We start from the raw sequence: 26,209 nt of genomic DNA on the forward strand, positions 1-26,209 counted from the left end.
TGCCCCCTGCTCCGCGCCCCCTCGCAGACCCTGCCTGAGCCCTGCTCCTGCAGTCCTTACCAGCTCCAGGATGGAGGAGCAGAGGGTGAGGAACCTGTGGAGCAGGTCTTGGGCATTGCTGTTCTCCTGGGCCAGGCCTCGCTGCAGTTCCACAAAGCCGTAGCACTTGGTGGTGTTTTGGGGCAGCCAATGGACCGTCCACAGCTCCTGCAAGAGCCTGTAAGGGACACGGAGGCAGGAAGCAGGCTGCCCGGGGGCTGGGAGCAGCCCCCCCTGCCCTGAGAGCCTGGCAGGCACAGAGCCCCCCCCCACACACACACACGCAAACCTTACCTGGAAATGTGAAGCAAAGCCGCTCCAAAGTGAGGCACCGCATGGAGCAACTGGGAGGCCACCATCTCCCGGTACTTCAGGTGTCGAAGGTGTCTCATGTTGCAGAACCATCTGGGAACCCCAAAGAGCCTCCCGTGAGACTGAGCCCCCCACCCCGCGGATGCCAAGCAGGGGGCCCTGGGTCCCGCCCGGGCCCGGCCCTTCACCCCCAGCGGGCCTCACCGGACAAAGGCTTTGCGGACCAGGAAAAGGCGGAAGAAGGGGATATGCTGCAGCAGCTGCCAGAGCACTGCCTGCCGGTGCCAGGCGCCCAGCGTCAGGGCTTCCGTGCCCTCCTCGGGGTGGACGTGCAGCACCCCAAAGGGGGAGAAGACGTAGTGCTGGGGGTCGGCCAGCCGCTTCGGAACCACCACCAGGTCATAGGGCCTGCCGACAAGAGGCACCAGCAAGACCCGGCATCAGGTCGGGCAGAGGCAAGTGAGGAGAGGGGAAAGGACTGCAGCTCGTGTGCACCCCCTCCCCACCGCACCCCCTCCAGAAGGGAGCCGCTGAGCACGGGCGCGCACCCCTGCCCTCCGGTTGCCTCTCTCTCCCCCTCCTGCCCCAGGCCTCCCTGTCTTGAGGGAGGGACTGCTGCGGAAATTGCTCCGGCTGAACAGCTGCAGCACGCCAGAGGAGCCCGTGCAGACAGACTGCCCTTGAGAAAGGAAGCTCCTCTGCCAGCCCAGGAAAGGTGCTGGGGGTCGCAAGCACCACACCAGGAGCCAGTGGGAGGAGGAGGAGGTCCCCCTGCAAGCAAGCTGGGGAGTCAGGGCAGAAGGCGGACCTACCTGAAGTGCCGCCTGGGGGCAACATTCAGGTACAAGAAGTGGATTTGCCCCACGTGTCGGTTCCGGACAAAGACCTCCACTGCCTCCAGACCCGTCACGGCCTGTCGCTCACCTACTGGGACCCCCACCGCCTTCTCACGCACACAGACCGGCACGGCCAGGGAGGCTTTGGGCTCTAACGAAGGCCTGCCACCGAGCGGGAAAGGGTGTCAGGAGGGCCTCCGGGGCGGGAAAGGCCCTCCCAGGCAGGCACGCAGGCAGGCAGGCACGCACGCCTCCTGGCCAGGGCCTTACTCTGCTGCCGTCGCTGCGCCATCTTCTCGCGCCGCCCAGGGGATGTATTCTGTCGGCACGTCTGTGGCTAAAGACAGAGCCATGAGGCCTAGGCAGCCGGCACGGGGGGCCTCCTCCCCGGCGACTGCTCCAAGGCACCGCTGCAGCTCCTGCAGGGACACAGGGGCCGGGCGCACCAAGCCAGAGGCCTCCTCCAACACCCAGTCGGCGGTGGTGAAAGGGCAGGGCAGGCCGGCAAAGGCCGGCTGGGGGCCAGAGGGCAGCGCCTTGGCCGGGGGCTCGGGCTCTCGGGGGCAAGCGGCCCACGGAGGAGCCCACAGCAGGGAGTGGTCCCGGGGGAAGGCCCGCCCCATGGCTCCCAGGATGTCCAGGTCCGACACCAAGGCTTGGCTGCTGCGGTACTGGTAGTAGAGGCCCTCCAGGTAGGGCAGCAGCTCCGGCCGGCCGGCCAGGAGCCCGCGGAAGGGGGCCAGCAGCCGCAGCGCCTCCAGCAGCTGCAGCCAGGACCGGCGGCTGCTCTTCTGCAGCACCGCGGAGCACACCACCAGCAGCTCGGCCAGCAGCGTCTCCACCTGTGCCGGCTCTGCATGGCCCGTGTCTTGGAGTTGCGTGGCCAGGCGCCGGCGCACCGCCCGCGCCCACCAGCCGTCCACCTGCAGCTGCTGCCTCCGGGGCCCTCCGCTCCCTGCCAAGGGAGACAGACAGACAGACAGACAGACAGGGGGGCTGAGCACACGGCCCTCCAGCGCCATGGAGAGGGGGGAGGCGCACCTGAGCAGGGGCCAGGTGGGCTGCGTGGGAGGAGGCTGCAGCCTCCCAGACGGGGCTTCAGTGAGTGGCCGGGGAGTGGGGGGGGGGAGGCCTCCTCACAGGGGGCAGCCAGCAGGGAAGCCTGGGCTATGCTCTCCTACCTGGAGGCCCTTCATGCCCCCCCCGCAAGCCCCGAGGGTGGGTCGGGCTCTTTGGGGCAAGGGAGAGTCACCTTCTCCAACCTCCCCCGCCAGACCAAAGTCAGCGACGGAGGAAGGCGGAGACCCCCTCCCCTCCCCAGCCAGCTGGCTGGCCAAGAGGGTTGCCAGGTCCCTCTTCACCACTGGCGGGAGGTTTTTTTTGGGGGGGGGTGGAGCCTAAGGAAGGCGGAATTTGGGGAGGGGAGGGACTTCAACGCCATAGAGGCCAATGGCCAAAGCGGCCCTTTTCTCCAGGGGAACGGATCTCTATCAGCTGGAGATCAGTTGGAATAGCAGATCTCCCCAGCTGGTACCGGGAGGTTGGCAACCCTAGGCGGGGGGGGGTGGCGAGAAGAAGCGGCTCTGGCGGCGTCTCTTTCCCCTTGCGGGCCGGGGCCAAGGAGGAGGCCCGGTGAGCTGCCAAGAGGGCAGCGGCCGGAGCTGGGGGGGGTCTCCATGACGCCCCCCGCCGCTGCTCCGAGGGGCTGGAGGGGCCAGCAGGGCACCCAAAGGTTTTGCGGGGGGGGCGGCGGCGGCGGCGGCTGCCGTGGGCAAGGGCAGTCCGGGATGTCCCCCTCCCTCGTCCCGCGCCCCTCAGGGGGAAGTCGCCCGGCACTCTGCACCAGCCCAGAGGCACCCTCACCCTCGGCGGCGGGCAGCGGGGGAGACTCCATCGCGCGGCCCACGAGGGAGAAGAAGCCGCCGCCGCCGCGCCCAGACCCGCACCCACCCCGCCCGGGCCAGCTGGCCGTTGCGAGAGGCGCGCGCCGAGGGGGCGCAACAACCGCCGGCCACACCGCCAGCCCCGGCGCGCCCACGCGTGCCCGCGCGCAGAGCGCCTCTCTCCTGCGCCGCGGGCCCCGGGAGCGCGGCGGGCTGCAGGTGCTTCCCCCCCCCCCCGCCGATCCCGCCAGGCTCCAGCCGGGGGTCTCGGGGGGGGGGCAGCAGTGCACCCCCAGGCCGCCGCAGGGCAGCTGGAAGAGCCCAGCGGGACGCTCAGGCAGCAGCGCCCTTGGGGGCCCGCTCGGTCCCCTGCCTCTGGGGGGCCTCTCCTCCTCCCCCCACCCAGGAGCCCAGGCCATCCTGGCGCGGACCCCCACCGCGGGCAAACAGCCGAGCCCCTTCCTCCTCTGGTTCATCCAGCAAAAGGAGCGGGGGGGGGGGCACGGACCAATTAAACTCAGCTAGAATGGTGACCTGGATGGCCCAGGCTCGCCTGATCTCAGATCAGGGTCAGCCCTGGTTAGTATTTGGATGGGAGACCACCGAGGAATGCCAGGGTCTCCTATGCAGAGGAAGGCGCTGGCAAACCACCTCTGTTAGTCTCTTGCCATGAAAACCCCAAAAAGGGGTCACCATAACTTGAAGGCACTTTACACACACACACACAGAATGGTGACTCCAAACCGAAAAGGTTGACCTAGAAAATACTAAAATTACAAATATATAAATTTTAAGACAGTAAAGTTCAGAACAGCAAGGCCCCATATCATAGGCGGAAACAAGTTTGGTCCTTATTTGGTCATTGTACGATTTTACATCAAATGTGTATGAGTTTTCATGTATTTATTGACTGTGAATGACTCGCCTATAATACGGGCCTTGTGTTTTTAACTTTACCGTGCACCATATTAAAATTTATATATTTGTAATTTTAGTATTTTCTAGCTCAACCTTTTCCGTTTGGGTTCATCCAGCTTTGCACCGCTAGCCGCTGGGACTTCTATTGATGCCCTTTGGATCATGGGACCTCCCCTCCCATTTTCCCTTCTTTAATGAATAGTTTGTGATGATGCCCTCAGTATTTCGTTTTTAGGAAACTCCCACCCTTCTTGAACTCCCTTCTCCTTAAGCATTTCTGACCATGGGATTCTACCTAGCATAGGTTTAAGCTTGTTAAAATTTGCTCTCCTAAAGTCCAACCTAGATGTCTGACTACGTAGTTTTCCCTTTCCCCAAGATTGTAAATTCCAAGATTACATGGTCACTACTACCCAGGGTGCCTGCTACTTTAACCTCATCAACCAGTTCTTCCCTGTTGGTGAGAATCAAGTCTAAGATAGCAGATCCCCTTTGTTTCCCCGCCCACTTTCTGGACAATGAAGTTGTCAGGAATTTATTGTATCTGGCATTTTTAGCAGAGTTGGACTTCCAACAGATATCTGGGTAATTGAAATATCTCCCACGACCACCGTGTTCCGTCTCTTTGAGAACTTTGTAGTCTGGACTAGGAGTGCCTCCTCCAAGTCCTCTGCCTGGTTTGGTGGGCTATGACAGACCCCCACCATATCACTATTGTTTCTTACTCCTTTTATTTTTTACCGACTCTCGACTGCACTTCCATTACACTGCAGTCGTGCTGGTCGTGAGGGTCACGGGGCTCCCCATTCTTGTAGGGGTCCAGCGGACTTGGGTAGGGGCCTTGAGGTGATTCTGGATCCAGCTGTACTGCTGGGGGAGCAGAGGCTGATGCAGCAGCATGAAAGGAACCTGGCCAATTCCACTTAGCTTGGAAAATGGCCCCCTACCTTGTCTCTGACAGCTGGGCCATGTGGATCCACACTATGTTTGCCTCAAGGGGCTAGACTACTGTAATGCACTCTATTTGGGTCTGCCCTTAAAGAAAACTTGGAAACTCCACTTGGCTCCGAATGCCTCAGCGCAACTAACACTGAGCACCAAGAGGAATCTGCACATTCCTCCCTTTCTGCAGACACACCCTGGGTTATCTGTCAGTTACGGGGTCCAGTTCAAGGTTCCGGGCATCACCTACAAAGCCTTTCAAGGACCCAGATACGGGCAGGACTCTGCCTCTCCTGCCAAGTCCTGCCCCACACACCTGAGCAAAGCCTCCTGAAGGTGCTGCCCTGCCAACAGGTAATGCCAGCAGTCACCCGCTCTTGGGCATTCTTTGTGGGAGCTGTCTGCCAGAGGCTATTCAGAAGCACCCCTCCTCCACCAAGCTTCTTTCATGTCACAAAGCGTGCCAAAGCGTTCAGGTGGGCATCCTGGCCGAGGGAGCACAGCTGTGGATTGATGGCTCAGCTCAGGAGGGGACGTTTATCAGGGAATAACTTCCTCTTGTACTCATGATGTCTCATTGCTTTAAACAGAGATGTTTGCATGCACAGGTCCTGCCCCCTTCTACAATCCCCGTCCAACTGTATTCTTTTGCCTTACTAGGAGTCTTTCCTGTCAGATTCAAATGTCATCATAGCTCGTAATTCACTTATGGGTTGACAGATGTCATATTTTATAATCTGTTTTGCTTATTGACTGGAATGTTTTTTAATCATACCTTGAGTCCCAGTGAGAAAGGCAGACTACGGTTACTCCTACTACTGATAACAATGGTGACCTGGTAGACATTATGTGTGTGTGTGTAAAGTGCCATCAAGTCGCAGCCCACTTATGGTGACCCTTTTTGGGGGGTTTTCATGGCAAGAGACTAACAGAGGTGGTTTGCCAGTGCCTTCCTCTGCACAGCAACCCTGGCATTCCTTGGTGGTCTCCCATCCAGGGCTGACTCTGCTTAGCTTCTGAGATCTGACGAGATCTAGCCTGGGCCATCCAGGTCAGGGTGGTAGACATTATACACTTGGACTTTCAAAAGGCTTCTGATGAGGTCCCTCAGCAAAAATCCCTGAGCACTTAGCAGTCATGGGAGAAGAGGGCAGGTCCTCTTATGGATTAAAAACTGGTTCCATGACAGGAAGCAAAGAGCAGGAATAAATGAGCAGTTCTCACAATGGAAGGGCGTGAACAGTGGGGTCCCACAAGGGTCAGTATTGGGGGCTCAAGCTATTCATTTGCTCTTCCATGTCAAGATCTGGAACTCGGGCGGAGCAGTAAAGCGACCATGTTTGCACAAGCATTTTATTTATCATATAAATTATTCAGGAGGATGAAAACTGAGGCCGGCCGTGAAGAGCTCCAGCGTACCATAAGGATTACCTACTCCCACGTAAGCCTACATGGGGAGAGTTCCAGATCAAACGCTCACAAACTCTCCCAGCTGTTCCCAAGATAAGGTACCAAACCTTGAGCGCGCACCTGTGCGTTTCAAAGGGATCCAACTTCGGTGCTCTCTGTGATGTCCGGTGGGAGGGGGGAATCTTGCTCCGCTTTGAGAATCATCTTTTGGATCACGTTCTTGATTGACTCATGCTGGTCAGGGGTCCAGTTTCCCATAGAGTTCCCCCCCCCCAACCATGGCCTAATGACACCACCAGGACCCGTAATGGGCCAGGGACCACCTGGCTGCATCTCCCACCCGCTGCTCTGTGACCTGTGCTGATGGGAAGACGTGGTAACCCGGTCCTCCCCTGCTTGCCTGCATGCGTGTAGGTCAGGAGGCCGGATTTTGCTCTTTTCATCGCAGCTGCTTGTCCTTTGCCTTATGCTGAAGCCTGAACCTTTTCCGTCTGTCTTTTTGATACAGCCTGTTGCTTTTATTGGGGTGTTCTACTGCGTGTGTGAGAGGCCAAACCCAGTTTTGGTCAAACTGCTGGAAGGAGATTTGTTCCAGGGTCCCAGGTCAGGTGACAGGGGAATCAAACCGTCCTTGCAAGGACGTGGCGGGTCAGAAGGTGAAATGAGGAAAATCAATTGGACAGGGTTATCTCCGGATATAAACTCTATATGCGTATTGGGATGTATTGTTCTGTATACAAGAGACGACATAGTCAAATCAGCTAGAAAACTCCCCCAGAAAATAGCTATGGGTGGAGATAGTGGAGTACGAGGGTTACTTAAAAGAGGGGTGGGCTCTCACCCCTGACCGAAACCATCAGCCCGATCTCAAGATGGAGGAGGAAATAACGAGGCAACTAACGTGGAAACGGTTGTAATACCGGGTGGCTTCAACCCCCTTCACACCGCCTGCGCCAATACACGCTTGAGTCGGGCTGTGCCAACGAGACACCCGGACCTCACAAAGGGCTGTGCGCCGGAGCAGGTGGCCCCGGAGCCCAGTAAGAAGCGCGGCCACCGGGGACTGGGTGGCGAGGGGGCCTGGAGACCCGGTGGGAGAGGCAGACGTTGCACCCCTCGGGAACGAGGCCCGCAATGCTATGAGGTTGGGCACTCGCGCAGACGGGAAGGTGCCCCCCCCAAAGCTTCTTTTGTGGGGGGTCCCGGGTCGGAGGCGGCCGGAGGTGAGGAGCTCAGCAGGCTCCCCGCGCGGAGACGGGAGCGGGCTGCGGACGTCTGGGGGGAGCCGCCGGCGCCGCAGCAGCCGCCCCCTGGGCCTCCGCGGCCTGCGGGTCATGGGGGGGGTCGTCGAGGGCGGCGGCGCGGCGCTGCACGAGGGCGGGCATCAGGCGCACGTAGGCGGCCATCAGGCGGTGGTTGGAGCGCACCAGCTTCCCCGCGCAGCCCTCCAGGCACCGCTCCTGCGGGGGGGGGGGGGAGAGAGGGAGGGGGTTATGAGGGTCGCCGCCGTGCAGGCACCGCCTGGGCCGGGGGGGGGAGAAGAGCCCCCTCCCCTCCCTCCCTCCCACCCACCCGTCCCGTCCCGTCCCCTCCCCTCTGACCTCGGCGGGGGCGAGGGCGCGGTGGGCGAGGTCGGCGGCGCAGCGCTGGAAGCAGCGCTCCGTCAGGCGGTTGTAGGCCAGCAGGAAGTCCCGCAGCTGCAACGAGACACCCCCAGTCACGCACGGGGGCGCGCACGCACGCACGCGCCCCCCCCCCCCGCCGCCACACGGGCGCGCGCCCCCCGGCCCCCAGCGCCCCCCCCGCGCCCCCCCCCGGCCCCCCGCGCCCCGCTCACGCTGCGCAGCTGCTGCTGCTCCGCCGGCACCTCCATCCACGACGCCCACGACGCTGCTGCCGCCGCCGCCGCTTCCGGCCCCGCCTCCGGGCTCGTGACGTCGCTTCCGGGTGGCCCCCTCCCTCCCTCCCTCCCCCCGGATCTCACGGCCGGAGCGGCTCCGGGACGGGCCCGGCTGCGGCGCCAGGTGAGCCAGGTGAGGCGGGCCGGAGACGTGACGTGGCGGGGGGGGCGCTCCCCTCCAGGTGGGGCGTGGGGGGCGATGGGCACTTGGGGGGGGCTGGAAGCGGGGCAGAGTCGGCGGGGGGGGAGGCGCCAAAAGCCCCCCCGCCCGCGGGAGAAGAGGGGGGTCCCCCGCCGCCCAGCCTGCCGCTCCCTCGAGAGGAGCCCTGGGGGGGGGGCCTGGCTGTCTGGCTGTCTGTGGGCGAGGGGGGGGGGGCTTCCTCACCTGCAGCAGGCCGCCCCACAAGGCCCAGAGGGGTCGGGACAGGTGAGGCTGTGGCCTCTAGGTCCCGGGCAGCACCTTCAGCAGGCTTCCCTGAGACTTGTGCAGCTGTGGTAAGGGAGCATCGCCGGGGGGGGGGGTCCCCAGGTAGGAACTGGAGGGGACAGCCAGTAGCCTGAATTGAGTCTGGGGGCAGCCAGCAGGGCGGGGGGGGGGGTCACCACAGGAAGGGAGTGATGAAGAAGAAGAAGAAGAGTTGGCTTTTATATGCCGACTTTCTCTACCACTTTATGGAAGAATCAAATTGGCTCACTATCCCCTTTTCTTCCCCTCCCCACAACAGACGCCCTGTGAGGTAGGTGTGGTGAGAGAGCTGTAAGAGAGCGGTGACTAGCCCAAGGTCACCCAGCTGGCTTCACGTGGAGGAGTGGGGAATCGAACCCGGTTCTCCAGATCAGACTCCACCGCTCCAATCCACCACTCTTAACCACTACGCCACACTGTCTGTCCGTGCGATCTGTGTACTCCGCCTGGCTCCTGATAGGAACCAAGCTGTGGCGATCTGTCCCCGCTGGCGTGTCCTAGGTGACTTGAAGGGCAGACCTCGAGAGAGAGCGTTACAGTAGTCTAGTCCTGATGCTACGGGGCGTGGATCCAGGCGGCCGGATCAGCCGTGTGGAGGTAGGGTCACCGTCTTCCACTCTAAACTGTGTTGGACGGAGGCCTTTTTTGCCGGTGCATCAATTTGCTTCTCCAGCAGGAATGCGGGGTCCGGCCTCGGCAAGGGTCAGCCGGACCCCATCGCAAGCGGGGCGCACCGTCTCCTTCCAGACCCCCGGCTTCCCAACCAGCGTCGCCTCCGTCTTGCCGGGGCTCAGTTCCACCGTTTGAGCACAGCTGCCAGTCAGGGGCTCCCGACCTCTCCTGCACCCCCTCCCCCCCCCCACCCCCGGAGGGCTGGACAGGGAAACGGAGCTGGGTGCCTGTCGCATATTGATGATGGCGCCCAATTCCAAACGTACACTTTGTGAATGAGTGATTTGCCCCCGGGGCTTTGCAGAGAGACTGAACGGCACGGGGGAGGGGACAGGGCTGTGCCCTGCGGAACCCCCACAGGATACGACCCGACACTGGTGATAAGGGGTCTCCAATGGCAGCCCGCTGAGCCTGGTGGGCTCCTGTCCTCAGGGCTTGTACCTGAGGGGGGCAGGCAGGCCTGCCTCTGGGGCCGCTCTCCTCAACAGCTGCTCTTGGGATCTGTAAATATTCCGCTACCCACCTGCCTACCTGCCTGGGCAGGGAGCCTGGTATGTTCCTGGAGGGTCAGAAGGGACACTTCCTGCATACCAGGGCAGGGCTGGCGGGGATGGCTCGCTTGACAGGGAGGCCCTGCCCTCCAGGCACAGAGCCTGATGGTGTGGGCCGCTCTCCCCCCCCCCCCCAATTTGTAGTTGGCTTTGAGGCACCCCTTTTAGGGTGCGCTGGTGAACGGCCTGGATTTCAACTTTGGTGCCATCTGTGGATTTTTCTCTCTCGAAGAGAAAGTCCCTGACTTTCCCTCTCCTGGGTGCTTGGGGTGTGTGACAATTTCAGAGGACAGCTGTGCTGGCCTGCAGTAGAACGGCTAGTATCCGACGAAGGGAGCTTTGCCTCTCAGAACTCTTCTACCCCCCCCTCCAAATCCTGTTGGTCTCTGAGGGGCTGCTGGACTCGGACCTTGGTGTGTGGCACACCTCTCAGCTCCTCCGGCTGTGGAGATCCACCATCCCTTCTGGAGGATGTAGCTGGTCGGTGGGGGGGGGGGGGTTGGGTCACGATCTCAGCCGCGGGCAGCCTGTTCCCCGCACTCAGGAGCAGTAGTCCAGTTACGCTTTCCAGGCTGAGAGCTCGCCTGGGTGGTTGGGGGTGGGGGGAGGAAGGGTTTTGTCCTGGTGGGCGGGGGTGCCACATTGGTTCTGGCCATCTATGTGCTTTCCCCAGGGACTGGTGGTGGTGGTGGGACTCCTGGGGCTTTGAACAAGGGCTTTCTTGGGGCACACGATCTGGCCGTCATTTTCGCCATATGGGTTGTGCGTAAGTGAGCGGCTTCTAATTTGTATAGTTTGCATCCCGTCTTCATGGGCGGGGGGCCTGCACGTAACAGTTTAGGCCTCTTACTGTACCTTGGAGGGACCTCAGGTCGGAGTTCTGTTCTGGCAGGTTTGGGTCGTTGGCTCCTCTCAGGTCTGGAATAGGAGAAATGCAGTTTTGGGTTGACTTTGTGGAGAGAGGGGAGGTCCGGCTTGGGGGCAGCAGGATCAGGGGAGCAGCCCCTCCCTCGTGCATTTTGGAGGCGCCCTTCCATGACAGGCATGTACAGTTGCTGGAATATTTTTGGGAGGGGGAATGCTAATTCGGCAAGGAATTGAGACATGTGCCACGCTGACATCCTTATTGTACACAAGAGGGGAGGGGAGGGGAGGCGTTCTTGGCAGGGTAGGATGAGCTGCAGGGAGGAGTGCCGTCTCTGAAGGGAGGGAGTTGGCAGGTGCAGCATTACCGGAACAATATCAGGCTAGAGGCACATGAAAGAGCCGACGTGTACGGTGCAGGGGTGAAGGGCTCACCAATCCTGCAGCTCCCTGCGATTGGGATATTTAACGGTAGTTTGAATACTGAAGGAGCAATTCTGCAACCTGCCAAAATAATTGCGACCTTATCGGAGGGAGCGGCAGACAGCAAGAGGCGACCGTCCCTTTTTGTGTGAAATGTAGCCAGCCAGCAAATGTCCCCCACCCCGCCTTTCTCTCCAGAGGAAACCCCGCAGCAGCTGATGTCATTCTCCTCTCCTCCATTTTATCCTCACAACAACCCCGAGAGGTAGGTTAGGTTGAGCATGTGTGACTGGCTCCAGGTCAGCCAGCAGCCATCAATGGCAGATTTGAGGACTGAGAACAAACATTAAAAACTACGTGAGCTGAGCATATCTGAAGAGGCCGACTGGCAGAGGCTTGGGTCGCAGGCCAGGAAGCCCCGTCGAGGCTGTACCCGGCGTCATGCTTTTGACCCAGAAGAAAAAGAGTTGGTTTTTATATGCCGGTTTTCTCTACCACTTAAGGAAGACTCAAACCAGCTTACCATCATCTTCCCTTCTCCTCCCCACAACAGGCACCTTTTGAGGTAGGTGGGGCTGAGAGAGCTCTAAGAGAGCTGTGACTAGCCCAAGGTATCCCAGCTGGCTTCATGTGGAGGAGTGGGGAATCAAACCCGGTTCTTCAGATCAGAGTCCTCTGCTCCAAACCACCACTCTTAACCACCGCACTGGCTCTCACCCGCTGGAGGAGCTGCGGAGCACGGCTCATGCCTGTACTCCTCTTGGCTCCCACAAATCATCCAGCTGTGGCGTTCTCTGCCTGCTGGAGTCTCTCTTGTTTCCAGGCGCAGATGCGTGTGGAGTGTGCTTAGACTTTATGCCACAAGTAGGCGTGGGCCCCAGGGACTGGGCCATGGCGGGGGGGAGCTATCCCCTGAGCTGAGTAAAGGTGGAAGGAAGCTTTTTTTTTTTTTGGCAGTAGAATTAACTTCTCCAGCAGTGTTGACGGGTCCTGGCTAGACTGCAGTCAGTGAGCGTTAGCTGGCACCTCTCAAATGTGGGCAGCCAGCACAGTGCCCACCCAGGCCTCGTGCCAACCGGCGTGAAGATTCTGTGTCTTTATCAGAATCCGGTTTCAATTTGGTCACCCTCAGCCATTGAACTCCAGCGGCCAGGCCCTGGCTCAGGACCTCTACAGCATCACCGGAAGTCTTGGGTAGACTCATTTTTTTATGCATTTCCAAATGCTTCTTCCCTGCCTTTCTCCTGCGAAGTGGGACCCAGAGAGAACCTTAAGTAAAAGCCACGCAAAACAATAGAACTTCCCTCCAGGTTTCTTGCATTGCGTGTCTCAGGTAGGATGAGTCACAGGCCCAGGCCGGCAGAGGTTCTTTCCATGCCTGGAGCCCAGGGGAGGTGCGGGGGTGTGTATGTGAACAGCTGGTCTCCCTGAGCCCCGGCTGGATCTCTCTCCCCTGTGGCAGCAGCTTGGCTCCTGAGAGGGAGTCTTCGGCTCCATAGAAGGCAGAAGTCTTGTGAGAATCCTGCCCAGATCCCAGCCTGTGGAAAGCCCCAAAGCCAGCAGGCAGCTGAAGGTAGTTTCCAGTACTGGAAGGGAGTCGGTTGCAGATCTGCAGAGAACTTTGCTTCTTCCCACCATGGGGGGAAACACAACTGATTTCTACAACATCATAAAAAAAAAAATAGATTCGACAAAATGAGAACTGATTGAGGCACACTTGATCATTTGTATAATTTGTACAGAATACGGATTTCCTTGGCACAGTGTGATTTAGATAGCCTGCGTTAAAAATGTCAAGGATTGTTTTTATCATGGCTCAGTGGATTCTGGGCCACAGTTCGGGAGAAGCAGGAGAAAAACACAGTGCAGGGCAAAGTCAGCTGGTCTTCGACAGCCGGGCACCTCCTGAGTCCAATAGGGAAGAAATTATTCCAGCCGCTCCAAAGCTCATCCCTTATTGCAGAGCACAGATGGAAACTCCGAAGGACAAATGGCCCGCTCTGAGTGGACGCAGACCACTCCATGTGGCAAAGTAGGAGGAACCTGACTCATGCGCCTAAACCTGGAAGGAGAAGCCAGGTTGCCATAGCGCCTAGGAATTTCAGTGTGGCACCAAGTATTTTCATCAGTGATTTTATTGCCGAGTGTCTCAGTGATCCCCAGAAGTACAAAACTTATTTATCGTTTCAAATCACAACGTTTTCATAGAATCGTAGAGTTGGAAGGGACCACCAGGGTCATCAACCAACCATAGAATGCAGTACATTCACAAATACCTCCCCGCCCACACCCCCAGTGATCCCTATTCCATGGCCAAAAGATGGCAACAACAACAAAAACCCTCCAGGATCCCTGGCTAATCTGGCCTGGAGGAAAATTGCTTCCTGACCCCAAAGTGGTGATTGGGCATGTAAGAAGGGGCCACAGAAGCCAAGCACTGATGCAACCCTTCCTGCCCTCCCGCTCCTGATCTGCCTAAATTCACAGAATCAGCCTTGCTGACAGATGGCCATCTAGCCTCTGCTTAAAAACCTCCAGGGAAGGAGAGCCCACCACCTCTCCCGAGGAAGCCTGTTCCACTGAGGAACCGCTCTGACTGTCAGGAAGTTCTTCCTAACATATAGCCAAAAACTCATGATTTAATTTCAACCCGTGGGTACTTTTGATTTAATTTTAACCCGTAGGTTCTGGTCCAACTTTTGGGGGCAACAGAAAACAACCCCACATCATCAAAGGGCAGGCAGGGCCCATGAACTTCTTGACGGTGCTGGTTTCATCATTCGTTGGTAAGAGATGGATTTGAATGCTGCTTTTTGTAGTAATAATGAAATTGGGGAGACTTTAGGTTAGGGTTAGAGGTTAGCTTTTTGATAAAGTGATGATAACCAGGATTACCCCATATTTATTTATAAGCTAAAGCACTGCTGTTTTAAAGCTTCACTAAGATTATGAGAAACTATGAAAAGTTCAGGATTGATTTTTGTGGTAGCAAGAACTAGAAAATGTGGTTGTTAAATGTTTATCTTAGCCAGTCTACAACATTAAATAATAACTCCTGTGTATACTGTAGACCATATACGGCATTTTCAGGATTTTTTGTTCATGTAAATTATTTTGGTGACAAATAGCATGTTATGATGTATTTAACGATAATACATTATTTAAAATTTTGCTTTTAGCGTGATAAAGTTTAACTTGATATCCAAATATGCTGGTGGTCCTACCAGAGTGATTCTGTCCAAATTATACACTACCTTTTGTTTACTGCATGATTTGTTTTCTAATTTCCACTTTTTATTTATTTCCCCTGCCTCTCAGATGGCAAAAATTGAGACACGTGGGGGCTGTGGTAGTCCCGGCGGGTGCAGCTCTCTTAGGTGTTGAGTGTCCTTGTGGTTTTTGTAGAAAACAGATTTTTACTCTTACATTCCATAAGTATGCCAAATTGCCCAATTTTACATGCTAATTTATAAGTGATGCATTTTATGCTGTTAAATCAGTAAAACAAGTTTAAGGTTTATAGCAAGGTAAGCATTGAATATATATCTGTTTCCCCACTGTTTTTTTCCAAAATAAAAAGAAAGAAAAAACCCCAAAAGGATTCCCCCCCAAAAAAACATTTTCCTGAAAATTTTACATCTCTAAAGAGAAGTCACCAATATTGCGGCCAGTAAAATAAAAAGGAACATGGTAGTTCTTGTTAATTTAAAAGTTGCCTACCCCATCTGTGGATCTGATGATCCTTTTGCTTGGGCGTAAAATTGGATATGAGCCTCAACAGTGTCCTTCTGAATCTGTTTGTTTGTGTGAAGAAATGGGACTTGGAGGTTTTAAAATGCTAGAAGGGGCTCCAGGAAGAAAGTTTCTGGAGGTTCCAGGAAAAACCTCTTGGACCCAGGTTGACCTGGTCAGTGGGTGGACAGAAAAGGATTAACACTGGTGAGAGGGAGCAGAGAAGCCCTCTTTTTTGGCTGGGACACTCAGGGAAGGCAGAGCTCCTCCGAGGCCTGGAGGAGGCAGCCATTTTTGGACCATGTGCTGCTGGGCCCAGGCGCTGATGAAGACTTCCAGGTAATAATGGAATCCAGATGGAGACGTACAGTACCCTAAGCCTAAGAGCCTGTCCTATACTCCAACATCTGATAGGGCGTGTATAGAGAGAGGGACAGAGGGATTGCGTTTCTCCTAGTTCTTTTGAATCCCTTGCTCAGTCTTGTTGCTGTGCTAGCCAGTATCCCTGGAAATGTTGTACTTTTAATAAATACTTTTAAACTTTGAATGCTGACCATAGTTCTCTGTACCACATAGTCCTCCACCAGCTTGGAGAAACGGGGGGGGGGGGGGCTAGGAGGGAGGAAGGGGGCAGGCAGCTGGCAAGCAGTTGTTTCTCCAGTGGCCACCCCGGGCAGCGTCTTGTCCTTGTGGTGCCCAGAAGTGGGGCAGGTGGGAGACTCCGAGGCAAGGCCTCAGGGTTTGAGAGGGACGCTGGGGGAGGGGATCCTGACCCCCACCCCAGTGGGCAAGTCCTACAACGGTCAGGTGGTGGCAGCGGTTACCCGAAAGGAGAAAAAGGCAAAAAAAAAAAAACATCCAGGGGAGGTTGAGAATCCCTGGGGGAGATGGCGAGGGTGGAATTAGGGTCTGAGAATCTGAGCCAGGCCCCCTTCCGCCACAGCTTGTTTGCCCACAAGAAGTAACAACCCACCTCCACCCCCAGCCACTTGATGACATTTTCAAGGGTACACAACACGTCACTGTCCTGTCTTGGAATCTGGAGAAGAATTTCGAAGGACCAAATCCTTCGACTACAATAATAATTTTTCTCTTCATTCAGCAAGACAAAATGTTTCCTAACTGTTTTTTTCCCCATTTTTTCTTGCATGTTTGGGTTGGCTGGAGGATGGGGGGACAGGACTTCCTGGCATTTTTGCTGCCCCTGCCCCGGTGTGGCCAGGCAGAGTGACTGGGGGGAGGGGGTGTCCTCAAGGTCTTGAGTGGGGTGGGCAAGCCCCTTTCCCCTGAGTAAACCGTTTGGGTCCTGGGGAAGCCATTCCTGGCTGGCCCTGGGGATCTGCGTGCCTCTTCTGTCTGGGTCAGGGGGGGCTGTTGGGGGGAGCCTGCCTGCGTTGGGGGGAGGGGACCTGGCAGGCTGGGCAGTGGAAGCAGGGGGCAGTGTTGGCAAGCGAAGGCCAGGCCGTGGTGGCAGCGGAGGTCTCCTTTCTGCCCCCAGACTCCGAGCATGACTGACCGGCTGATGAGCAAAGCAGCCACCATGGAGATCCCCATCCACGGCAATGGTGACTCCCGGCGGCTCCCTGAGGACGATGGGCTGGAGCAGGTAAGGGGAGGGGGAGAGGCTAGGCCCCGGGCAAGGCGGAGCCTGGCAGCTGGCACAGAGGGGAGGGGGAGCCCCGGGCAGAGGGCAAGGCCCCCTTTGGGCCAACACTGGGTTCCCTGGCCCATCTGTTGCCCACGTGGGGGTGGGAGCAGAAGAGCCCCCTGCCCTCCAGCAGACCTGTAGCTTTCCATGCAGAAGGCTCCTGGGCTGGTCCCTGGGCCAGAGACGAGGCAGAGAGCATACGAAGGGGCTGTGGCTGAGTGGCACAGCCTTTGCCTGGCATGCAGGAGGTCCCGGGTTCAATCCCCAGCAGCATCTCTAACTAAAAGGTCCAGGCAGGAGGTGATGGGAAAGACCTCCGCCTGAGACCCTGGAGACCGTGTGCCAGTCTTGAGTGGGCAGATGGTCTGACTCCGTAGAAGGCAGCCTCAGGTGTTGCTGTGCCTGGCTCAGGAGGCCTCCTTCGCTCCCCCCCCCCTTGACAATTCCCTTCTCCCCTCTGCAGGATCTGCAGCAGGTGATGGTGTCGGGGCCCAACCTGAACGAGACCAGCATCGTGTCCGGGGGCTACGGGGGCACAGCCGAGGGCATCATCCCCACCAGCTCGATCAAAGGTCAGAGCCCAGGAGGACTGTGGGGTGCCCGCCGCACCTGCTGCCAGAAGACCCTCTTTTGCCGCTTGGTTTACTAAGCCCATCTGAACGTGTGTGTCTCCCAGCCCTCCTGCAAGGGGTCCGAGTGACCCACAGAGGGTGGCTACCAGTGAGCACAGGTTGCGCCGCCCCCCCCCCCCCCGGGCCTGGCTAGGGAGTGCAAGACGGGGCAGTACAGGACCTTGAGTGTTGCTTCGCGGTGCCAGGGTGAAAGGAAGCCGCCCTGCTAGCTGAGCCCTGCGCTTGAGGCCGTTTTGCCCGGCTGGTCCATCCGGGTGTCGCGTCATGCCTCCTTGTCTGTGTCCATCATGGCTCACCACCCCCTTCCCGTGTCACCTGGCACCCTCTCCATGACTCCCCCTCCACACCCACCTCGGTGCCCTGCCCGGGTCCCCCTGCATTTCAGGCTCTCTTCTTCCATCTCACCCACCCCACGGACCACTCATCTCCCCCAGTCCGTCCGCTGCCAGCCGGATGGCCAGCCAGGCCGCTGCTGCTGCCTCAGGTACGGCCCTGGTCCCCACCTGGGGTGGGTGGGCAGGGGGGGCTTCTGCTTAGGGCCCCTGTGGCCCAGTGTGGTGAACCTGGGGGTGGTGGGGGAGCCCTCAGTGGCCCCTTCTTTCCGTCGTCTGTCCTTGCCCCAGTCAGAGCAGAGGGGTTGGGGGCCGTGAGCTCACTTGTGCGGCCCCCCTCCCCGTGTGAATTCCAGGCGCCAATTTGCACCAGCCACACCCCAACCCGGCCCTGACTGGGGAGGAGGCCACGCGGGGGATCGCCGTGGAGAAGTTCGACGTCGTCAAGAAGTGGGGCATCAACACGTACAAGGTGTGTCCCTTCCACCTTCCGCCGGGGGTGGGTGGGGGTCAACTGCCAAAGGCAAGCTCGTGGCCCGCTATAGCCCCCCTTCCTCTGCTCTCTGCCCCCCCCAGTGCACAAAGCAGCTGCTGTCGGAGCGCTTTGGGCGTGGCTCGCGCACCGTCGACCTGGAGCTGGAGACGCAGATCGAACTGCTGCGGGACACCAAGCGGAAGTACGAGTGCGTCCTGGGCCTGGCGCGGGCGCTCACCAGCCACTTCTACAGCCTGGTGCAGACCCAGCACGCCCTGGCCGACGCCTTCTCCGACCTCAGCCAGAAGTCCCCTGAGCTCCAGGTTCGTGCTCCCCCAAATCTGAGGGCTTTGGGAGTCTCCCGGGATGCTGGAGTGGAAGAGTCCTTCCCCTCCCACAGCCTTCTGTGGCTCGCTCAGCCCCCACGGCCCTCTGTGTGACAAGCCGGGGGCTTCCTCTGTCCCTCACACCTCCTCACACCTCCCAGTAGCAGTGCCCAGGATGATAGACCTCACCTGGAGTACTGTGTTCAGTTTTGGGCACCGCAATTTAAGAAGGATGTAGACAAGTTGGAACGTGTCCAGAGGAGGGCAACAAAGGTGGTGAGGGGTCTGGAGACCAAGTCCTATGAGGAAAGGTTGAAGGAGCTCGGTATGTTTAGCCTGAAGAGGAGAAGACTGAGAGGGGATATGATAACGAAGGGCTGTCATAGAGAGGAGGGTGCAGAGTTGTTTTCTGTTGCCCCGGAAGGTCGAACCAGAACCAACGGGTTGAAATTAAATCAAAAGAGTTTCCGTCTAGACATCAAGAAGAATTTTCTAACCGTTAGAGCGGCTTCTAAGTGGAACAGGCTTCCTCGGGAGGGGGCGGGCTCTCCTTCCCTGGAGGTTTTTAAGCAGAGGCTAGATGGCCATCTGTCAGCAATGCTGATTCTATGACCTTAAGCAGATGATGAGAGGGAGGGCATCTTGGCCATCTTCCGGGCATATAGTGGGGGTCACTGGGGGAGGGGTAGTTGTGAAATTCCTGCATGGTTCAGGGCGTTGGACTAGATGACCCTGGTGGTCCCAACTCTATAAAAAAATGAAAGAAAATGAAAAAAGAATGAATGCTTGGGTGTGACCTGAGGAGGACGTGTGGGCCCAGGGGTGGGGCAGCTCCCAACCTCTTGGGTTGACCTGTCTTGCAGGAGGAGTTTGGGTACAACGCGGAAACCCAGAAGCTGCTCTGCAAGAACGGAGAGACCCTCCTCGGGGCAGTCAACTTCTTTGTGTCCAGCATCAACACCCTGGTCAACAAAACCATGGAGGACACGCTCATGACCGTCAAGCACTACGAGACAGCCAGGTGGGGCTGCCTGGAGAATCTGTCCCCCCACTCCTTCTGTCCTCCAAGGAGGGGCAAGGGCCCTGCCTGACAGTGGCCCAGGCAGGCAGTGGGGCACAGGTCGGGACTGGCAGGAATTCTCCCCCGAGACCTCTCTCCTCACCCCTCTGATTCCCTGCTCCTCTGCCCCACCACCTCAGGCTGGAGTATGATGCGTACCGCACAGACCTGGAGGAGCTGAACCTGGGCCCGCGGGATGCCGGCACACTCTGCCGCTTGGACGCTGCGCAAGCCAACTTCCAGGCCCATCGCCTCAAGTACGAGAAGCTTCGGGCGGACGTGGCCGTGAAGCTGAAGTTCCTGGAGGAGAACAAGGTGCCCGGGAGGGAGGGAGAGCTGCCTCAGCTGGGAGACCGCGTGTGGAGTAGCGGTTAAGAACGGTGGTGTGGAGCAGTGGAGTCTGATCTGGAGAACCAGGTTTGATTCCCCGCTCCTCCCCATGAACGGCGGAGGCTAATCTGGTGAACTGGATTTGTTTTCCCGCTCCTACACACGAAGCCAGCTGGGTGACCTTGGGCTAGTCACAGCTCTCTTAGAGGTCTCTCAGCCCCACCTACCTCATAGAGTGTCTGTTGTGGGGAAGGGAAGGTGGTTGTAAGCTGGTTTGATTCTTCCTTAAGTGGTAGAGAAAGTCATAATATAAAAACCAGCTCCTCTTCTTCTTCTTCACCCCCTGCCGCTGCTTCTGTCCTTTGCTCCTGCACCAGCAGGCGGGGTGGGGGTGGAGAGCAGGCGGAACTTGTGGTGGGACCTCTGCCAATTCTCCCTGATGTCCAGAGGCTGGGTCTGGCTTGCAGCCCTGTCAGGGGAGGTAGTGGGGGAGGCAGGGGAGCGGGCAGGCAGGCCTCTTGCTGATGGCTTCCTCCCTCCCCTCCACCCAGGTGAAGGTGATGCACAAGCAGCTGCTGCTCTTCCACAATGCCATCTCCGCCTACTTTGCCGGCAACCAGCAGCAGCTGGAGCAGAGCTTGAAGCAGTTCAGCGTCAAGCTGAAGACCCCTGGAGCAGACAAGCCCTCCTGGCTAGAGGAGCAGTGAGCCCCTCCCGCCCACCCTCCTTCTCTCCAAGGACTTGGACTTTGATGATCTGGGGGAGTGGCAGGGGTGTGTGTCTCCGACTCTGCCTTCTAGAGGAGGGTCCAGCTCAACCCCCCCCCCGGCTCAGTAGCAGGAGCACTTTTTCCCCCCACCCCTGCTTTTTCTAAGACGGGTTTAGTGCTCTGAGGTGCCCCCTCCCCGACAAAGGCACCCACTCCTCCGTTCCAGGAGGCCTTGTGCAGCCTCCTCCCCCAATTCCCGTGGACCCCCCCTTGCCTGGAGCGCCTTCTTTCCCAGCCCGTGTTTTGGTGCCTGGCAGAAGAGCTCCCCCCCCCTCCGTGCTCAATGTTCTACATCCCTTCCTGGCCAGAATGGGGGTGGGGGGGGAGGCGTCCTCTCCTGTTTCTTCCCACCCTCCTGCCCTGGTGGGGGCAGCTCCGGCTACTGTCTAGGGAAGGCCTTTGTGGGCCTTCATTTGCTGCTATTGTGGGAGGGGGACTCTCGAGGCCTGGTTGGCCCCTGGGACTGAGGACCAAGTCCCAGCCAGGCTCTGCTTGGGGGGGCAGGGGGGGCTCCGGGTGTGCATCGGCATTCTTAATGGATCAAGGCCAGTATCTCTGTTACGTTCCTGAGTGGGTGGCTGGGGGACGGGACTGCTGCATGGAGGGGGGTTAGGCTCCTCCTCCTGCCCAGTGAAGCCCTGCCCCCCCACCCCCAAACACACACACTCCAGTCTGTAAAGATTCCAGAATAAATGGTACAAAACGGAGGTTGCTGTCGTCCTGCAGTAGAGGGGCTGGGGCCGTTGTGCTGTGTATCCCCCCCCCCACTCCTGGGATGGTTTCTGTTGTTTTGTGTGGAACGGGGGGGGGCGTGTGGTGGAGGGGGTCGCAGTAGCCTTCCTGCCTCACTGTTTTCTGGGCAGAGGATGGTGGGAATGTTTGCTGCGAAGGAGCTGCTGCCAGGAGGTGGGTGTGAGCACTTGTCCCGTGACAATCCCAGAAACAACATTCACAGACAAAGAGTCCAAAATAGAGTTGATTTATTAGGAAAAGTCTACAGGTTTACAGCAGCTATATAGGTAAGTTGGCACGAATGAGAATTAAAGGCACGGCCTAAGGCCTATATGGAAGCGCATTGGTCATATCAGATAGCGGCGGCAGCCATGGCAACCCCCCCCCCCCCACGAGGGCAGTTCCCACAGAGCTAGCGAGAGGAATTTGACAGTTAATAGGCCCGACCTTGGGCCGCACCTGGCAAAACCAAAACATGCATAGCCTGGCTGTCTCCGCAGTGAGCAGGCCTGACAGTGGGGGGTTCTTCTCAGCATGTGAATCGGGGCCTCTGCCAGACCGCCTGCTGCCTGCCGGGAGTGGCTGCCTCTGGACAGCGGCCCAGCGGTGGGGCTTGTCAGCCTCCCAACCCAAGCAGAGTCCTCTTGTCCACCAGACCCGTGCGGGACTCTCCACCACAGGAGCACCACCCCTGCCTTTACTCTGCCCGCCTCCAGACTCAGTTTCCCACTCTGAGAAGCTGCTCCGCTGTCCCCCATCCCACCCTGCTGATCCGCTGCTGTGGCACCTGACTCTTTTCCAGCGGGCTAAGTGAGCAGTGCTTTGGCGAAGGGGGGTGGAGGGGTGATGGTGGAGACAATCAGGAGACGTTTGCAGGAATAAAGGTAGTGGTGCCCTGACCTGGATGGCCCAGGCTAGCCTGATCTCGTCAGATCTCAGAAGCTAAGCAGGGTCAGCCCTGGTTAGTATTTGGATGGGAGACCACCAAGGAAGACCAGGGTTGCTGTGCAGAGGAGGCACCGGCAAACCACCTCTGTTAGTCTCTTGCCATGAAAACCCCACAAAGGGGTTGCCATAAGTCGGCTGCGACTTGATGGCCCTTTACACACACACACACACAAAGTGTCTCTCTGACACTGCGGTTGAGCCGTGCACTGGGATTTCTCTTCTGCACGGGTTGGGGTGGGGAGGCGTCAGGGCAGGGGCCGGTTGGTGGTTGGTCTGCAGGTCTGTCCCTGGGGGGGGGGGCTGCAGAGAGGGCAGAGTCTTCTGCCTTTCCCCCCAGTGCTTTTTCAAGTCCAGCCTCTACCCCAAGGCTTGTCCATGAAGCCCTCCTGCATGGGGGCCCGTGCACCCCACTACCCTTTGCCATCAGGCTGGGGGCCTTCCTGTGGGGCTACCCACCCATGCATTGATGTGGGGAGGGCCGGCCTACCCTCTGTGGCCCGTGATGCCTTTGGAGGGCTCTGCCTCGTCGTCACTTTATGTGGGGCACCCCAAGAGCCCCTGAGCATGGTGGGTGGTCAGTGGAGTTGGCCTCTGGCCTGGTACGCACGCTGCTAACCGGTGGGTCACAGATGCTGGTGCCAGAGGGTCTTTGGCAGATGGGCCCAGGTTGGGGGGGGCTGGGGGGCAAGGCTGCTGCTTGCAGTCTGAAGAGGGGCATGGCAGGGGAAGCCTTCAGCTTGCTGGTGGGGCCAGGAGGAAGGTGGCCCGGGTGCCCCCTCTGGGGCTGGCAGCGAGACCTGCCTCAGGTAGCCACACCCCTTGCACATGCCCTGGGAAGCGGTCGAGTAGTGCCTTTTCCAAAAGCCGGCCTGTGATTCTCCTGAAGCCGGGCCCACTGGCAGCCGCCCGGGGTGGCTGCTGCTGTTCCGCGTCACCTCCTTGAGCGGCAGGTGGTCGACGCCGGCAGAGCCCCGCGCAAAACGGCCCCGCCAGGGCAGCGGCTTCGCCAGCGACTGCAGCGGCCGCTGGGCCAGCATCATGCCGCCCCGCCCGCCGCTTGGCCCCAGGCCGGGGGCACGAGGCCCCTGCGGAGCAGAGGGGTGCCGGCGCCACGCAGCTGTGGCCCCGCTCGCCGCCTGCGGGCTTCGCTCGGCCCCGAAACCCTTCGCGGGGGGGGGGCGGGCTGGGGGGGCGCTGCGGCCCCCACCGCCAAGGCTCCGGCCTCTCCTCGGCGGGCAGGCGGGCCCGTGGGGGGCCCGCGAGGGGCGGCCCCCGGCGTCCGACGACCGCAAGCCAGCCTCCCGTCGGGGCAGGGGCCTATCCGGAGCCCCCGAGGGGGTGGGGCTCGGCCAAGGCGCCGGCTAGAAGCGCCGGCCGCCCGCCCGCCCGCCCATCCGTCCGGGGGCCGAGGTCGAGCCGCGGGAGGCGGACGCGCCTGCTGCACGTGCGCGGGGGCTCGAGCCGCCGCCGCCGCCGCCGCCGCCCTCGCGCTCCCTTTCGGCCGGACCATGGGGCTTGTCCCGGACGGGCCGCCGCCGCCCGAGGCGCGGGATGCCGCCGCCGTCTCGGCCGCCCCTCCTCCGGGGCCCGGCCCGCCGGCCCCGCCGCCGCCGCCGCCGCCGCCGCCGCCCGCCCCCAGCCCGCCGCCCGGGCGCCGCCGCAAGCTGCGCACCTTCCACTGGGAGCCGCTGCCCGCCCAGCGCGTGCGGGGCCGCCGCCGCAGCCTCTGGACGACGGGCGGCCGGGCGGCGGGGCGGGGCGGCCTGGACCGGCGCCTGCTGGACGAGCTCTTCGCGCAGCGGCCCGAGGCGGCCGGCGGGGACCGGCGCGGCCCGCCCGCCCAGCAGGTGAGGCCCGGGGGGAGGGGGCGCTGCCCGGGCCGCCGCCGCGTCCTCGGGGGCGCTGCTGGGGAGCGGCTCCGACGGGGCGGCCCGGCCCGGCCGCTCTTCCTTGCCGCACCGCCGTGCCGGGAGAGGCGCGCCGGGGCCTGGCGGCGGCGGCCCCGAGCACCCCCGGGCTGCTTTGCGGCCGAAGGGCTCCCCTCGGGGCGGGCGGCGGGGGCGGCCGGGGGCAGTGGCGCGCTTGGCCGGCCGGGCCGGGCTGGGCTGCTTGCTGGCGGGCAGCTTGCCGGCCCGCCCGCCCGCCCCGAGGGAGCCGCGCGCGCTCCGCCCGGGCGGCGGGGGCGAGAGAGAGGGCTCTCCGGCGCTGGGGCGCCCACCCGAGGGCTCCTCGCCGGCCTTGAGGAAGGCTTTCTCCCCCCTCCCCTCCCCTCCCCTCCCCGCCGCCCACGCTGGGCGAAGGCAGCCCCCACTCGCCAAGCCCGCGCTGGTCCTTCGGGAGCTCCAACCCCCGCCCGCCCCCCCCCAGCATCTCCAGCTCTCCGCTCTCTCTCGCACGGGGGGGGGGGGCGGCACGAGAGAGAGAGGGTCTTCTGGATGGGGGGGGGGCTTTTCCTGGCTGGGGCGAGGGAGCACCCCTTCCTTGCCCCTTCCAGCTAAACGGGGGGCCAGGGGCCCGCCCTGCTCGCCCTGCGACATTGGCGACATTGATTGGCCCCCCCTTCCTGCCTGCCTTGTGGGGCTGACGGGGGGGCCCTCCAGCAGAGGTCAAACACAGGCCAGAAAAGACCGTCCAGCCACGAAAAGCACGATTTGAAGTCGCCCCCCGCACTGCTGCCAAGCTGACCTATAAATGCCCTCCTAACGACACGCGCCTTCAGCTTCCTGGCCCAGGCCTGGTCCGCCACTCCCCCCCCCCCAGGAGCCCCCTAGAGAAGCACCTGCTGCAGGAGGAGGAAGAAGGGCGGGCGAGCAGGGGCACACTCGGAAGGCCAGCCTCAGGGAGCAGCTCAGGTGCCAGGCTGGGGATTTGTGTGGTGGGCTAGGTCTCATGGAAGCCCCTCCCCCCCCGCACAGCCCCCCCCCCTCATCCTGAGAAGAAAGGGAAGGCTTGGGGGGGAAATCACAAGCAAACCACTGAGCCCCTTTATCCTGAGGACCCCCCCCCCTATTTTTCTAACAGAAAAAATGGGAAATTTTGAGGATTAAAAAGGAAAAGCACCCTCTTGTGACTTTTTTTTAAAGAATGAGTGATGAAGGGAAGTTTTCCTGCCCTCAAAATGAATAGCATGGAAAAGCCCTCAGACTTTTTCAATGTTTCCAGTGGAAAAATTGGAAGATTTGGAGAAACGCTGATAAAAAACCCCACTTTTTTTCCCTTTTGGAATGAAAGACCAAGTTTTATTCAAAACATGTAGTATAAGTTTTTAAAATGTGAGAAAATCTATAGACAACATTTTCAAGATTATTTTTTGCTTAAACGTAAATAGTTTTGACAACAGTTAATTAATATGCTATAATGTGTTTAACAATAAATATTTTATTAAAGAGTTCAGTATTTGCAGAGTTAAAAACTTTTAACTTCATGTCCAAATTTGCTGGTAGTTTTTCTGACTAGTGTGATAGTGTATTTCTTTCCTAATAATACATTTTCTTTTCCTTACTCTAGCATTGGTTTTCTACTTTTAACTTCTCTTGTTTCTTGCCTCTTAGATGGCATAAAATAAGGCCCCTGTGCTACGCTGGTGTGTGTGTGGGGACAACAGTTTGCAACTCTTTCTCAAGTATTGATGATAGTTCCAATTTTCCTGTAGAAAACACAGGCATTTATATTTTTAAATTACATAAGTATTCCAAATAGTACAATTTTATATGTTAATTAAGATATGATGGATGCATTTTATGCTTTTTAAGCAGTAAAAGAAGCTTAGGTTTGATGGGTGGGTAAACATTTTATATATTTCTATTTCAAGTTCTGCTTTTTTTAAAGTAGTTTTTTTCTGCAATTGGGAAATGTCCAGAAATCTTACATTTCTACAATCTGTTGGCCTACTTGGCAAGTTCGTTCAAAGGATTATTGAAGGGATTGTGAAGCAACGCTTGGAAGCGCCCCCACCCACCCCTCCTACTGAGTCCACCTCTAAACCTTCCTGTGGATTTGCAGGGGTCTA

The 26,209-nt window shown here is 59.0% G+C and overlaps 3 protein-coding genes across 3 annotated transcripts in view; 1 reads left to right on the forward strand and 2 right to left on the reverse strand.

The window, feature by feature from the left end:
• DNHD1 (dynein heavy chain domain 1) overlaps nt 1-3,081 on the reverse strand; it is a 58,504-nt gene extending 55,423 nt beyond the window's left edge. The window contains exons 1-6 of the mRNA XM_056858761.1: nt 3,051-3,081; nt 1,458-2,142; nt 1,164-1,349; nt 556-759; nt 334-444; nt 61-217 (exon numbers count right to left, since the gene is read on the reverse strand). Of these exons, the coding sequence (XP_056714739.1) occupies nt 61-217; nt 334-444; nt 556-759; nt 1,164-1,349; nt 1,458-2,142; nt 3,051-3,081 (1,374 nt within the window). The remainder of the gene's footprint in view (nt 1-60; nt 218-333; nt 445-555; nt 760-1,163; nt 1,350-1,457; nt 2,143-3,050) is intronic.
• The window catches only part of ILK (integrin linked kinase), a 196,907-nt gene that overhangs the window by 72,607 nt on the left and 98,091 nt on the right, over nt 1-26,209 (reverse strand). The gene's annotated exons all lie outside the window — the stretch shown is intronic.
• On the forward strand, nt 2,939-20,458 carry ARFIP2 (ADP ribosylation factor interacting protein 2). The gene is made up of 8 exons (XM_056858415.1): nt 2,939-2,949; nt 16,444-16,554; nt 17,060-17,168; nt 17,917-18,032; nt 18,137-18,358; nt 19,225-19,382; nt 19,562-19,736; nt 20,303-20,458. The coding sequence occupies exons 2-8, from the start codon at nt 16,456-16,458 to the stop codon at nt 20,456-20,458; spliced, it is 1,035 nt and encodes a 344-aa protein (XP_056714393.1). The 5' UTR covers nt 2,939-2,949; nt 16,444-16,455.

Source organism: Euleptes europaea, chromosome 12, assembly GCF_029931775.1.
Source record: "Euleptes europaea isolate rEulEur1 chromosome 12, rEulEur1.hap1, whole genome shotgun sequence".
NCBI classification, from domain to species: Eukaryota; Metazoa; Chordata; class Lepidosauria; order Squamata; family Sphaerodactylidae; genus Euleptes; species Euleptes europaea.

Bases quoted from the DNA above. Each gene is read 5' to 3' on its own strand.
- ARFIP2 (XM_056858415.1), top strand. From the start codon at position 16,456: ATGACTGACCGGCTGATGAGCAAAGCAGCCACCATGGAGATCCCCATC. The intron at 16,555-17,059 runs GTAAGGGGAGGG...TCCCCTCTGCAG, and splicing joins AGGACGATGGGCTGGAGCAG to GATCTGCAGCAGGTGATGGT. The intron at 19,383-19,561 runs GTGGGGCTGCCT...CCACCACCTCAG, and splicing joins AAGCACTACGAGACAGCCAG to GCTGGAGTATGATGCGTACC.